This window comes from Odocoileus virginianus, chromosome 14 (assembly GCF_023699985.2).
Source record: "Odocoileus virginianus isolate 20LAN1187 ecotype Illinois chromosome 14, Ovbor_1.2, whole genome shotgun sequence".
Lineage (NCBI taxonomy): Eukaryota > Metazoa > Chordata > Mammalia > Artiodactyla > Cervidae > Odocoileus > Odocoileus virginianus.
In genome coordinates, this window is record NC_069687.1 from 63,028,787 (window position 1) to 63,045,260 (window position 16,474).

General features: G+C 36.0%; 1 protein-coding gene across 3 annotated transcripts in view; it reads right to left on the reverse strand.

Annotated features, from left to right (window-relative positions):
* Nucleotides 1-3,408: 3,408 nt before the first annotated feature.
* Nucleotides 3,409-16,474, reverse strand: part of CREBRF (CREB3 regulatory factor) — a 59,651-nt gene continuing 46,585 nt past the window's right edge. For all 3 annotated transcript variants that reach the window (XM_020910154.2, XM_070476829.1, XM_020910153.2), the window contains exons 8-9: nt 15,977-16,099; nt 3,409-9,065 (exon numbers count right to left, since the gene is read on the reverse strand). In XM_020910154.2, the coding sequence (XP_020765813.2) occupies nt 8,950-9,065; nt 15,977-16,099 (239 nt within the window). In that variant the 3' untranslated portion in view covers nt 3,409-8,949. The remainder of the gene's footprint in view (nt 9,066-15,976; nt 16,100-16,474) is intronic.

Genomic DNA, 16,474 nt, shown 5'->3' on the forward strand with positions numbered 1-16,474 from the left:
CTTAAATTACTTAATGGAAATAATTAAGAGCAAACCCTCAACAGATGGAGGCTCTTTCATTACATATATTTTTTTATTAACTAGTCCAAGTTTCTTAGCTGGACCTCAAGAGCATCAATCACCCCACCAGCCTTGTCTCCTTCCTGGATTCTTCAAGCTCTTTTTGGATGTCTAGCCCTGGAGAGAACACCCTCCCGTGAAGTGTTCTTCACACCACTGCACCTAATAGACTGGCTGTGCCTTGCATCTTGGGCATCTGCCCTGGCTTGAATCCTGCGTGACCACCCACTTCACATCTCTGTGCTTTGGTCTCCTCAGAGGCTGACTGCCGGCGATCACAGCACCGACTGGGGGCCTAAACGAGGTAACACATGAAAAGCAGCAACACCATGTAGTAACGTGGTACATGGTGAGACTGCAATGCACGTGACCGCTCTTACTGTGGTACTGCCATTTCCGAAGCACTTCCCTTGTGCCAGCCACCTAGTACTAAGCGCTGTATGCGTATCATTCTAATGTTAACTCTCACACCAACCCTGTGAGGTAGAATCTTCCGTGTCTTACAGATAAGGAGACAGGCACAGAGACTCTAATGACTTGCCCAGCCCAAATGGAATTGCTAGGTCAAAGGATAGATGCATTTTAAAATTTGGATACATGCTATCGAACTGCTTTTCATAGAGGTTTTATCAATTTACACTCCCAGGAGCAATGCGGTACTAATGCCTGCTTTCTCAAGGCCTTGTACACATGGTATCTTTATAAATACTAGGATTTTTGCCAATATGATTAAGTGAAAAGTGCCATCTTTTAATTTTCATTTCTCTTATCATGACTGAGAACTATTTTCATTTGTTTTACTATCTGCTCATTTTTCTCTTAGGTTTTTGTTGGTCTTTTTTATATTAGCTCCCAAAGCTCTTTATATACTAGGAGGATTTGCTCTGAGAGATGAGCGTTATTTTAGTCAATAGAATTTTGACTTGGCTTACAGTATTTTGGGCTTTAAAGAAGTTTTATTTGAATTTCTTTTTGCATTTAGATCTTTACCCATTTTGAAATATGTGTTGGCTTATGGTGTGAAATATAGAGCCAAGTTTACTTCCTCCAGAGAATTACCCAGTTGTTCCATCACTATTTTCTGAACAATCCATCTTTTTCTCACAGGTTTCAGATGCTGTATTTACCATATAAATTCTTACATCTGAATTTACTTCTATACTTTCCATTATATTCTCTTGACCTATTCATTCATGCACCCAAATTACAGCTTTAATGTTACAGCTTAGTGTGCTTTAAGGATCACACACCCCATTTTCTCCATGTGAACTTTAGTTTTAATTGTATTGGTATGTTTCACTGGGATAGCACTAAATTGTTACTTTAACTTAGGAAGACTGACAGCTTTATGCCACTAACTGCTCCTGTTCAACAACTTGGTCTATCTTTCCATTTGTTCAATTCTTCTGTGTTGTTCGTAGTATTTTAATGTTTTCCATAGAGCTTGAACATTTTCTGTTAGGTTCATTCTTGGCAACATCTTAAGATTAAAACCCTTAAAAGAAACTGAGGTTGATGTTTTTCAAGTCACTCAGATGTTCTGGATTCTCAAGTAGAAGCTCCCTATTCAAGACAGTGAAGAAACCTAGTCTGCACATAGTAGATGGGCCCACGTGATCTTGGGCCCCTTTCCCATCATGCTTCTTGCTGGAAATTCCTCTGCAACCAACGGTGGCCAACTGCATCTCCATGAGGCAGTTACAGAAGGAAACATAGCTCTTTTCTCCATGCTCCAACATACTCCCTTCTAATAAAAAAGACTCAATTTTAAGCCCTTTAGCTAGAGACCATCTCTAAAGGACACGTATACAATTTTGTGGCCTGCACGCCCCGTCACTGACTACTGCCAATGCTGCTTTGCTCTCATCACCGTTACCTACTGATCCTGACACTAGCTTTTAGCTACTACATCTACTAGGTTTGGGCTTTAATTCTTTCTGGTTTTCAAATCTTAAGCCCACTGTTTCCCTCCTACATAGAAAACCATCCAAATATTGCCTGTGACTTGGCCTGGTCACTTACAGAAGAGTATGCATGGCCTCTTGAGTGCTGCAGGCAAACTGCCATTTGAATTAGTGTTCTTACCGCTGAAGTTGGGTCTGGGGTGACTCCACAGCAGTCTAGTCTGGGTCTAGACTGACTCTTCTGTAAAATGGACATGATCATCTACCTAACTGGGTCACAGAAAGCAGCAGGTGACTTCTCTGATGTAAAAGCACCTAGCAGGGGCTTAACAAATGCCACCCTAGCCTTCCAGGGCTTTCTAATGCTTTCTTCCTATTCTGAACCTTTCAGCTGGAACATAAAGGTAATTCTGAACTACTGTTTTTTCTCTGGCTAAGGTGTTCTCCTGGTTCTGAAATCAGTGTCGGCAAGGAGGGACAACTGAATCACCCATTTCACTGCACGCTACCCACAGAAGGTTCAGTTTCCTAAGAGCTCTATTGAAGGGCTCACCTCACCCAGCTCCTTCCAATGCCCAGACCTCGGCAGAGGCTCCTGTGAGGTTAAGTCCTCAAGCAGAACCAGTCCATGAGAGGCTATGTCCACTCTGCTTCCTGACTGCCTCACTATCACTCAAATGAAGCAAAAAGTCTTCAAGGGGCCAGGGATACCATGAACACAGCCTGTCAGTTCTCTTAACATCTCCCACTGGATGTGGTACCAGTGTCCTTGCAGCAATGGCCTCTAGTGAGATGCCTAGAACCCTCTGCGTGTGTAAAGCTCCTGTGTTGTTCTGCAGTCCTGTTCAGACCATGTGGCCTCCCTCGGCAAACTGAATATTCCTGGAGGTCTCTTTAATTTCCTCCCGGCCAGTACCTAGCACAAGTCTTCACAGAGTAACTGCTAAACGAACATTTGTTGGCCAAAGAAACATTGCTGCAGTGAGGTTCACTCAGGTCCACTGATTTAGTGGTTCTATGTACATGCCCCGCCAAGCTTAGAGATTTACTGAGAATTATGAAACACGCATACAAAAGCTTAAGTCAGGCAGGACTCAAAAGACTTTATTTCCCTCAGAGAACTCACCTGGCCAAAGAATCAAGGAGAAGAAATAAGGATAAAGTAAAGTATGTTCTAAACTATAAATGTTTCTGTCAATAAATAATAGTACGTAGTAGCAAAACTTAACTAGCATGTTGAAAAATCAGCTCTAAGTGTTAAAAAATGTTAGCTCTTTGTACACTACACCAAGAGAGGGGCAGTGCTACCAAGAGTTCACTGCTGTCTCTAGTTCAGAATTTTCCTGCAGTGGCTTACTTTGAAGGGTAGACGGTCACCTCAGACAGCAACAGAAAAGCAGTGGGAAAAGGAAGGACGAAAACACGAGGCAAACAATTGAAAACCTTTTCTTTTCAGCTTTTTTTTATTTTAAATTACAAAGGATGTTGCATACACTGATGAATCTGTATCTGACTAGAAGTGCTGAGGGGCTGGAAGGTGACAGAAAACAAAGGCAATGATTGTATTGCCTTTTCTTCTGAAAAGAAAAACTGCACACTATTAACCAACATTTAATAGAATAATTTTTAAACAGCTCATGCGTCAACAAGATAAAATTCTTTCTAGACAACAGACAAGACTGAATCCAATAAAAAGTTTCATAGCTCCAGTTGGCGGGGAGGGAAACAAAACTACAGAATATTCATGATAGCATTACAAACAGGATCCTACGCGCTATGCCAAAGAGGTCGCCACATTGTATGAACAAATGCTTTGAATTCTTGCCCTTCCACTCTTCTCTTGTGACTTCTTATGTGCGGTCAGCCCTAGTATCACTGTTAACCACAAATGCTAAGTTATAGGACAAATCCTAGGGAAAGAATGTTAAAAAAAAAAAAAAGCAGGCAGTGGAATACAGTGTCATAAAAATGGGGTGAAAAGGCAGATACAGTACACACATACACATTTCTGTTATTTGGTTCTGAAAAAAACAAAGGGCGAAGGGCAAGACACAGTAATCAGTCCCGCTCACATCCACCCAGGATTTAATTAACTACACAATTGTGTTTACATTGTTATGAAAGAGGCAAACCTAGTTCACCCAAACTTGGCACATTGAAATACCCAACTCCGATGCTCCTCACTAGCCACCAGGTCATCAATTCCAAAATACTATTCAGAAGTAGTTTTAAGGTTTTGCTCCCTCACCACTACCCCCAAATCTCTCTTTTCTAAAGGAAAATGGCAATTTGGCATAATTCAGTTCCTAGGTGTAGTTTCTATGATCTCAGTCAGCTTACTCAGCACGCGGACTATGCTTCAACACATAACCCCACTTGCCTACGGAAGTGTAAAACTGTCAGTAGTACATTGTCATCATCTTCCCCAACATGCTTATTCCTTAAAACGAAACAACCATTCCTACAGTTGACATTCATGGTTACATCCCAATGTGTTTGAAATATTAAAAAAACATGGAGTCATCTTCTCATAATGCCCTTATTAAGATTACAAAGATTACAAAAGAATCCACAAGTATTACGGCACTGTGTGAGACTTATTTGTCATGATCTGAGGGAAGAACAAGACTGCAGTTCTGTGCAAAGTTGTGGAAATGGCCTCAGTTCCATGGGAAATGGTATTCCACAACAGACTTCACTAGAAGGATAATTGAAACCTTTAACACTGAAAGCATAATTCAATGCATTCTCAAAATTCAAGTTTTAAGATTTGGAGAGATGCTAACATTCTGTTACATAATTAACTAGAAAATACTTGAACAGAATTTTAGGAAGACTATATAAAGAAAGGGAACATAAGTTTGTGTTAATTCCTGCTGAAGGCAACTTGAATTCGTTTCTTAGAAAGTTAACTAAATCTTAGCAGCTAAAATATTTTTAAACGTATGGAATAAAGAAAAGCACATCCATTCTTGACATTTTGGTGAATAAACTAACAGCTTTATTAATGAAGGCAAACATCAGATAATTGTATGAATATTATATATAAAAAAGAAATCCAAACTAACAGCATTGTATTTCAAAAGTACTGTACTTCTGTTTCTTTTAAAGAGACTTGTCATCTGTTTTATAAAACAAACAAAATGAGTACTCTTTTCCTAAAAAATTCTGGAAAAATGAAATGGTCAATTTCAAGCTGATGAACTGAACACACCTTTCTTTAAATGCAGACTATTGCTAAGAAGCAAATAAAGTCAAGCATCAGAAAGAAGATGTATGACAAATTCATGAAAGTTAGGAAAAAGGGATGTAGTGAAATTACTGCTAATCTTTCCCCCTCATATTCAAAGACCATTCAAAACTGGTCTTTCATACAAATATAAAATAACAATAAAGAGAGGGAATTTAAAACCATACTCATCTGAAATCCTTCATGATGTTTTTATAATAGCTCTGATTCTCTTACCAAAAAGTTCAAAGTGAAAGATTTAGGAAGTGAAAGGGAATGAAGATGTTTTGTTTTAAATGTACAAGTAAGGCACAATATAAAGCCACATCATAATCTGTCATGAAGGATATAGGAAAGGACAAGAATCGTACATGGTACAGTAGAACAAGCAATCATATTGACTGAAAAAGTGTGGCACCCAATTCAAAACTCAGACAAGATCTTAACAAGAACTGGACAGCATGCTTTCATATGGAGACAAACTCTATAAAGAATCCAGTGTATCTGAAACGAGGAAGAACATTTTTTGTTTTTTTAAATCATAGTAGTACTAGAGTCAAAGTTTATAATTGCGTTGGGAACAATGGGTTTATTTGAGGTGAATTCACAATGCCTTCACTTAACGTAAGATTCTGGACTTCATTATGAGCTATCTGTATACCATGAATGAACACAGAAAACCTTTAGAGAGCTCTTCTCTAATGATCTTCACCCAAAAATACATGCCACAATTTTCAAAAACAGAACATGTACAATTGTTGGGGTTTTTACGTTACCCTTATAAGATTTGTTTGTGTGATACACTAAACGTATATATTTTAATGACAATAGAGGAAGCAGATTATTACTGGCATTAAAGTACAACCATTTCTAGACGGTTTTAAATGCCACAGAGTCCCCTGGTTAAAATGTAAAGCTGCACAGCTTGCCTATGTCATCTTTATGATAAAGTTAAAACAGCAAGAGGATTTAACTTTCACTCTACATTTTACTGCCAGGTTTTTATTTAGATCAAGTATCGCTGCAGCATTCTGACCAGCCCAGATTTAGCAGCAAATGGCAGGAATCATATAAAATGCATTTTTTTTTAACAAAGTGCTTTTTCTAAGATTTACATACATATATAAATAGGTAGGTACAAAATAAAGTGTCAACATTAAAAAGCTCAACTATTTAAAAGCTTTTAACTATTTAACTTAAGTAGTACATATAAAACACTGAAATGCAAGGATATGGAATCTACTAAACAGATTCAAAGTCTTTTTTTTGAAATGCAAGACCAAAAAATCAAATTCTGGTTCGCAGACAAGAAAAAGGTATAAAAAACCAGAATTCCTAACAGAGCAGCTAGAAAGGGGCAATTTTATAAACCTCATCAGCTGAGTCTCTACCATGAAGTGATTTTCACCTGATTGCAAAACTGCCATATTTTGGAACATATTTCAATTTCCCAGACACACTCTGTCAAAACTTCATATACCTCCAAGATACAAACCTGTGCTTTGCCTTCTCCCACCTAAAAATGAAAAACATTGACCAATAAACTTACATTCTATTAAACCATCAGATCTGAGCTTATCTGTTTAGTGTGAACGCACTGCCACGTCCATTCCCACCAAGCACACAGGGTAACTTTGTGCATCACAGTTCAGCTACGGTGTTAAGACAGTCCTTCCTGGAGGTTCTTCTTCACAATGTCAAAGAAGCATGAAAGCACACTGCTCGGTTCTCGCTGTGCATTTTAGGACCAAACCTTTATAAGCTACAGCTTCATGTGCTATCACTTACAAACAGGAGAGGGTGGTGGGCAGGAAGAAAGTAAAAGGAAACACACTGCATAGACAAAATATAATTAAAAATAAATTCTCCAAGGGGTATGGAGAAGTAGTTGGAGAAATAGATATTTTCCCAGCAGCTAGGTCTGAAATTTTTGGTATTTTTTTCTGGTTAAATAGGATTTTTTTTTAAAAGATAGAATTTTTAAGTTACCAGTTTTCAGAGTTCAAAACACAAAATCTGAAAATAAAACAGTGAGAGAGACGGGATGGAAAGATTTGTAGGGAAGGTTTATAACGCTGCCTTGACATAAGAAATTTCTCATCAAGAGGTAAAGCTTTAACATAGTTAAAACATTGACTAATGAAGCTGTTTTGTGTGAACAAAAAGAGCACCTAAAAACTAAATGTGTTAATATTTCTCAGTTCTAGAAACTATAGAAGAAGAATAAGTCACATGTTAAGTTTGAAGAAGCTAGTTTGAAAATACCTGTACAAAAATATAAAAATCTATAAATTTTTTTGTTTTTGTTTTAAGCTTGTGTTGATCTTTGAAAATATTACATGCACAATAATACATCAATTGGAAAAGTGGCAACTAAAGAATTAGATATTTTTAGCTTTTTTCTTTCTTTACATATATATACATAATACAATAAAAATAATCTGTATTTTGGTTGTTTGGTGGAAGTATACTACAACAAGCTAAATAAACTTTTTAATTTTCAAGGTCAAAAACTATTTTACCAATAGCTTACTAAAATGAAATATATTAAAATTTCCTACAATAAGTGCAGAAATAAAAAGACTTAGACACCTAAATGGCCACCAACTTATCTACTATGGAAGCGAACTAGAGGAACAGCAAAATAATATCTGTGTGTGTGGATGCTCCTTCTGTAGATAATTGGACCCAAACAGAAATAAAATTCACAGTTCAGTAAGATCCCTAACCCTGACCTTTTCATTTTTCTTTTTTTTTCTCCTTTTTTTTCATACATTCATACAGTATCATGTAAGCTGTGCAAAACTTTACTTAGACTGGCAGTTTGCCATATCAGTTGCATTTGTCTTTGGTACAAAAAATAAAACAATCGCAATAATGTGCAAGTATTTGTCTTCTTCCGGTCAAGTACCGAAATATGAGTTTTCTAGAGCCATCTTTTTTTTTGTTTTTTGTTTTGTTTTTTATACAATACACAGACTCTGTGGCATATATCTACATTTCAACATAGTCCTATATACATTCAAAAATTTTGAAAAAGAGTTGGAACAAAAAAACATTTAAACCCCATAATTTTTCCACCTATATATCTTGTTTTTTTTTTCCTCATTAGGGTTTTCATCATACAAAATATTACCAGTTTTATAGTTTCCCCAAAATACAAGGCACAAAGAATATGCTTTTTTTTCTTACTTGCACAGACATTATATATATATATTTATATATATATTTATATATACCATATAGAGCTCGGAAAATGAACATCTAATATGGCACATGGGCATGAGTGCTGGGTTGTGCCATGTACAAGTGAGAGTAACAGTTGTGGAAAGTTAGAACAAAAAGCAGTAATTCTAAAAACAATCAAAACTGACTGTTTAAAAAAATGCTTCCTCAATTTTTTTGTGTGTGGTTCAGAGCATAAACCTGCCACAATATTTGGCATTTACTATTATCTTCACTCTTTCAAAGTGTCTTGCTTTAACAGATTTTGTAATCTGTACCTAAACATCTATTTAAATGTATGGTTTTCAACTCTGATGCCAGTAGCAGTTTTAACCATGGTTTATGCTCTGAAAAATGCAATAATCAAGTATTTTGGATCATGCTTCACTTATGCTACTTAGTTCTTAAAACAATGTAACCTAATTGTAAATGTTTACATAATGCTAAACTGACATGCAAAACAGAATGAAAATTTACAATGAATAACGTGACAAACACAGACATTTCTGACCAGTGGTCCAATGAAGCTGATTACACTTTTGATGTTGGTATCCTTAGTCCTACAAGGCCTCCAGTGGGATTGCCTTCTGCAGTCTTCTCTAACACTTGGTTAACAAATTCTGAGGTTTGCCCAGCAACTGGGAGACCTGAAGAAAAGAGTAAAAGGCACACTTAGATATATCTGAAGATAAGGAACAGGAAAATCTGAGGGTCAGGGGTGGCCCTCAGCTTGATACGAGTCCTAGATGAGTGCTTGCTGCTTGCTACTGCAGCCCAGAAAATAATTCTACCCACAGTAACTAGTGCCCACAAGACTAGCAGGGTCAAACCAAGAACAGTCCAAACCCAAACCCCAAGCCTGCCAACAGACACTGTTTCCTAAAGCCTACCAACATGTCTTTTTCCTGTTCTCTCACAGCCAGTCTCTTTCACCTACTTCAACTTCACTACATCTCATGGAAGGGCTTCACCCATGTGACCGAAAAAACGTATCTACAGGATGTTTTCATTTTTTATAAGGATTCGATCAATTTAATGTGCATTTTTCTTCATTTTAAAGGTAAGTGGATTAAAAAAACAAACTTGGAAGAGGAAAGAAAGGTGGGAGAATACTGCATGTATTGTTGATTTTTTTCATCTTCCTCATCCTCTATGACTGAGGTTGAAGATATCTGATTTATTGATTTTCAGTAACAGAAGTATATGTGTTTTAAAATGTAATAAAAAATAAGCAATTAAAAGGAGATGGAAGCAGAAAAATCTATTTAGTAACTGCTTATAAGAATTCAATATACTGTAAAAGAGTATTGACACCATTTTAACCATGTGATCAAATTCATTGGGACCAATAACTGGACAAACTGATACTGTGTGTTGCTTCAAGACTCTTTTTTTTGATGTGGACCATTTTTAGCTCCCGAACTGGACCAGGGATAGAACCCACACCAAGTGCATTGGAAGGCCAAGTCTTAACCATGGGACCATCTATGTTTCTTGATTGACAAAATGAGAAGGACATAACCTATAATGTATTCTTGCCAAGAAAACTTAACTGTATCTGATCATGGGGAAACAGATGAATTCAGGTGTTGGGACATTTTACAAGATTAACTACCTGGATTTTTTTTTTTTAATGGAAAGAAAAAAAGACTAGGAGACTGATTTAGATTAAAGGAGAACAACAACAACAAAAAACTAAATGCAACTCATGATCCTTAATCGGATCAAAAACAACAAAAAAGTTATAAAGGACATTATTGAGACAACTGGGGAAATTTAAATACGAACTCCACATAGATGTTATAGTGATGTTGAACCAGAAAGTGACAACAGTATCGTGTCTAAGTAAGAAAGTGTCTCTATTCTTGAAGAACACATGTTGAAGTAGTAGTTTTGGATGAATAATCATGTTTTTAAGTTACCTTCAAATATTTAGGGAAAAATGTAGATGGAGGCAGAACTAAAGCAAATGCAGCAAAAATATTAACATTGGTTAATCTAGCTGAATGACATGCAAATGTTTACTGGACTATTTATTTCTACTTTTCTTGTAGGACTGATATTTTAAATGAAAAGTTGAGGAAAAAAATTAAGTACACATTATAATTTAAAAGTGAGCTTGCAAGACAAAAATGCATAAGTAGAAAATAATCAGAGAAGACATACAAAATGGAACTATAATAATATGGATGACAACAGAATATGAATAGTATGAATGACAAAGGAAGCAAGAAAGTCATATGAACAATCCTAACAGATCTTTTGATGACAGAAGTTAAAACCAAACATGTATCAATAGATAAAAATGAGCGAAACACATCCATTAAAGACAAGCTCCTGGGGACTCCCTTGGCAGTCACGTGTTAAGAATCCGCCTTGTGACGCAGGGGACATGGGTCTGATCCCTCATCCAGAAACTAGGACCCCACGTACCACGGGGCGTGCCCATGCCCCACAGCTGCCGAGCTGTGCTCCAGGGCCTGCGCACTGCACGTACTGAAGCCCAGGCCTGGAAACCACGCTCCGCAACAAGAGAAGTCACCACAGTGAGAGGCCCACACACCACAACCTGAAAGCAGCCCCCACTTGCCGCAACTAGAGAGAAAGCCCATGCACAACAATGAAGAGCTTATGCATTGCAATGCAGACCCAATGCAGCCAAAAATAAATAAATAAATATTTAAAACAGAAAGGAAAAACTCCTAGACTGATTAACAAAGAAAAGCCAAACTGTAAGTTATATATAAAAATCTAGGACTGAATTTATGGTATTAAAATCAAAATGAAGTTCACATTTTAATCTAGTTAAGACCTTATAAAAAGAGATCTCATATAAGGCAATACAGAATGACTGACAATTAAAGGGTAGGCAAAAAAGACAATTCTCAAAATGAGAGAAAGTAATTATAAATGAAGCAACTGACAAAGGATTAATCTCCAAAATATATAAGCAGCTGATGTAGCTTAAGATCAGAAAAACAAACCAATCAAAAAATGGGCAGAAGACCTAAACAGACATATCTCCAAAGAAGACTAGACAGCTAATAAACAGATGAAAAAATGCTCAACCTCACCTGTTTGTTAGAGAAATGCAAATCAAAACTACAATGAGGTATCACCTCACACCAATCAGAATGGGCATCATCAAAAAATCTACAAACAATAAATGCTGGAAAGGATGTGGAGAAAAAGGAATTTTCTTGCACTGCTGGTGGGAATGTAAACTGATACAGCCACTATGGAGAACAGTGTGGCAATTTCTTGAAAAACTAGGAATAAAACTGCCATATGACCCAGCAATCTCAATACTGGGCATATACCCTGAGAAAACCACAATTCTAAAAGACTCCTAGATGTCCACTGACAGATGAATGGATAAAGAAGTAATGGTACATATATACAATGGAATATTACTCAGCCATAAAAAATTTGAGTCAGTTCTGGGAAGGTGAAAGAACCTAGAGCCTGTTATACAGAGTGAAGTCAAAAAGAGAAAGACAACATCATGTATTAATGCATATAATAATATATGGAATCCAGAAAAACAGTACTGATAAACCTATTTGCAGCTCAGCAATAAAGATGCAGATATAGAGAACAGACCCGTGGACACAGCAGGGGGAGGAGAGGGTGGGATGAGCTGAGAAAGCAGCGTGGAGACATATGTTACCATACGCACAACAGCCAGCCAGTGCCAATGTGTTGTAGCTGCAGGGAGCTTAACCCAGCTCTGTGACAACCTAGAATGATGGGGTGGGGTGGGGGATGCAAGGGAGGTTCAAGAAGTAGTGGACATATGTACACCTATGGTTGATTCATGTTGATATATGGCAGAAACCAACACAACATTGTAAATCAATTCTCTTCCAATTAAAAACAACTAATGTGGAGGTTTAAAAACTCTTCTACACAGGTAAATTTCTGGATATCTTGGTATGTTTACGTCATTGTTCCATATGAAGTTCTATTTTTCCTTTGTCTTGTCCTAATCCAAGAACAAATTATAAGTTGATCTCCTCAATAAAATCTTACCAAAAAAAAAAGGGGGTGGGCAAAGGGTTACCAAGAAAATATAAAAATAACAAAGTTGTATTCACGACTGTAATATCAGACAAGATTGAATTCAGGAAAAAAGCTGTAAACAAAACCAAAACATGTATGTTCTTGATGAAAAAGTCATCTATAATGAAGTGGATGTAACGTACAGCATGGTGACCATAGTTAATAATACTGTCCTGCATATTTGAAAGTAGGTAGGAGAAAGGATCTTAAAAGGTCTCATCACAAGAAAAAAATGTTTTGTTAACTATGCATACTGATGGATGTTAACTGGACTTATTGTGGTGATCATTTTGTAATATATACCAATATCAAACCAGTACATTATACACCTGAAACATAAAATGTCAATCACACCTCAAAAAATTAGAAGCAAATGACAAAATTAATTCCTGAAGTTAAAACTAAAAGGAAAAAAAAAAAAAACAAAAAACTAAAAGGAATGTAAGAGTCGCAAATAAATATAACAGATACGAATTTAAGAGAACAGCAGTGAAAAAGGAAAGAATTTTAAAATTAGAAATGAAGAGATCTTCTTAAATTTGAGAGAAAGTGAATATACCTCAGAAAATACTGAAGATAGGCAAAGAAGATCCAATCCACAAACAGTAAGTGTCCCCAAAGAAGAAAAGCATAGCAAGGGAACAAACTAAATACCGAAAGATCTGAAGTTATTTACTGAAAGAGCACACAGCGTATATCAGACTACCGACCTAAAATGACCAAGTCCAAGACACAGTTTAGTAAAGTTACTAAGATTTAAATAACAAGAAAAACAAATCCTGCTGACATCTGGGCAAAAACAGCAAATGACATAAGGGGAAAAAAATCAGGCAATTATTAGCTTTTCAAAAGCAATACTTTATGCCAGAATAAAAATGGAGAAACATATTTAAAATATTCAAGGCAGGAAAATGTGAGTAAAGGACTGTATCTGGTAAAATTGATAATCAGGTATAAAGAGAAAAGCACAAACTTACCAACATATAAACCTTTAAATTAGAAAATAAAAAGGCAGGAAGAATTTTTTTCTTACAAAACATTAAATTCCTCTCTCTACCTAACATAGGAAGACTATGTAGAAATAAAAATCTTTTATGGAAAAAAACTCAAATGTTTACTATGTAATATGGTAATTATCAACAACTAATATTTACTGAACATTGAGAATTTGTGTTCAGCAGTATGCTAACTGCTTTTACACGTACTCTTTCCATTTAATCCACACAACTGTCCACATTTTATAGATGAATAAAATTAGGTTGAGGGAAGTGAAGTTACTTCCCCATAGTCCTCAGGTAATAAGTGGCAGGGTCAGGACTTGAATCTAGAACTGATTTCAAATACTCTCATCTTAACCATTATGCTAAATGAGCTTTTGTGTTTTTAAAACATATTTTAATTTCTGCATATGGCCAGTGGATATTGCTAGAGCCAAAGAGAAACCACTAGCATTTTTTTGTGTGTAAAAAGACAGGGAACAAGGCATGCAGAACCTAAAGTATCTTAAAATAATAAAAATGTTTCAAGAATGAAGATAAATGTTCAGTGTAATCAAATGTTACATAGAATGTGAAGAAAAAACTGAAAAAAAAAAAAAAAAAAGATTTCCTTAGTAGATTGTGCTTAAAAAAAAAAAAAAAGAATGTGAAGAAAAATAAATCCTCAAGTAAGTCTACTGGACAAGGCACTTAGCGGGCCACTTGTGAATTATACAGGCCAGAAACTATCTAGAGATGAGTGTCAGATGACAAGGCCAAGTGATGACACATGGGTATAGTGCAAGCCCTTGCAACTAGCAGAACTTACTTCCACTCCTAGTCCCCTCACTTGTTGGCTATAGGACTTGTGGCAAGTTACTTACTACCTTGTTGGGCTTCCAATTCCTGATTCGTAAAACCAGGATAATAATACCTCCTTCACAGAACTGTGGAAGTAAATGACTAAACAACCTTAATAGTCAGATCCTGGATCACAGTAAGTACTAGACAAATGCGAGCTGTTTACCCCTTTCTAGACTAACAAATTCCTTTTTCTTGTCTCTTAAATCTTTCGTATCTTCTCCATTGGCCTTCAAACATGAAAGTTGCAAATTTCATGAAATCTTTAGGTTAAAATCTATATGCAGTGCTAATTTTCCTAATGATTCCCAATTGCCCTTCAGAAACACTAGTATATTTTACATTTTACATTATATGAACACAATGCTGACAAGAGAAACTAATAAGTCATTTCAAAAACCATGAGAAACTTACTAAGTACATGGAAGCATTCAATGTGCATTTATTCTCAATGAAAGAAAATACAATTATTTTAGCAGCAGATTTGGTATATAGGAATATTTCTGTATAAACAGAAATAAAATATTCTTGCTTACTCCACTCCATCTAAGAATCTTAATTTCTTCATAGCAATTATCACAATATTACTATTATTTCTGGTTTTCTGTTCATTCTTTTTTTTTTTGTTTTGTTTTTGTTTTCTGTTTATTCTTTATGCTCCACTTTTAGACTGCAAGCTTCTTGAGAAGAGTAGCAACAAAGTCTTTGCTTAATCTCTGTGTTCCCCAACATCTGGCACATAGTAAGGCATTCAAAAAATTTTGTGGAATGAGTGAATTTATAATACTGGGTATCAGAAAAGCTGTCTTAAATTCTAAGATATTTACAATCAAATTTTTTTTAATAACAATGTTTGGCACTCTAAAATTCAGGTAATGAATAAATAATTGAAAAGTAAGCTCTAATTCTTTCAAGTAAACTGATTCAGTATACAGTCAGCATTCTGGGGGAAAATGAACTAGAAGAAAATTTTCAGGTAAGTGAAATTTACAGAACGACGATGTAAGAACTAGTTTTTAAGAGACAATCTTAGAAAAAACACTGTTAAACAAAGAACCAATTTTACGATGCTTCAGGGTTTTCACAGATTGTGTTATGCTGTAATGCCCTTGGGATGCTACTGCTCATAGGCTGATCTGATTTGCTCCTATGGCAGCTAAACTCTTGGTTCTCTAAGGTTCAAATGGCTATGTCTACTTCGGCTACCTCTACCCTCCCTGTCAGGGATCACTCTGCCTGACTTCTGTTTAGCCACCTCTGTTCCTCCCTATGTGGCACAATCTGTTCAGGGATGGAAAACCAGATAAGCAAGTTTGTTACAATCCTGTGAAAGAATAAAACAAGTAGGTAAGAACCTCTACTAAAGTATATACTGCAGGCCTGACAAGGTTAAGGACCTTTATTTTCCCCAAAAAAGGTTAAAGTTGCTAGAAGTTTATCCCTCCCAAGTGTTAAAATAGTTCAGTGATGAAGTCTAAATAATAAGTTGTGGTAACCAGCAGGACATGTTTATGAATGCTAAATCTTCTCATAAAGGAAAGTAACTACAATGAAAGCACTTGAGTTTTCCCTTAAAAGAATTTTTACTATTCCCTTGAATCATATACCTTACACTGCATGTTATTATTTGTTATTAATTTATCCAGTATTCTTCTTACCAAGAGTATCTTTAATGAGGATTTCAAGCTTCTGTCCCATGTTGGGTCCTCTCTCCTCTCTCGGATTCTGTACTCGGTTTACAATCTCTTGCTTGATGGAGTTGATTACAAACAATAAATTATCTGTAAGACAGAACAGGACACTTGGAACATGTCACTAACATGGAAAAATTTACTTTTAATTATGTAATAACAGATAATTAAAAATGAAGAACATATAAGAAAACATTAGGCAGTGATGGTTGCAAGCTTTCTTATCCAAAGAGATTAATTTCAAATGATGAGCAGCTTTTGATAACAGGCTGCAGACATGTATCAGTCTTCACTATTCTGTAAGCAATGTGTCCTCCTTGTCTTCACAGCTTCAAGACCTATGACAGTGTCAGATACTGACTGAGTTTTAGTAAATGTTTACTAAATAAATCATAGCTCTTTAAAGACAAAGCTTTAAAAACAAAATTCTCTGCCTTTAAGAAGCTTTAAAATAAAAGAGCAAAG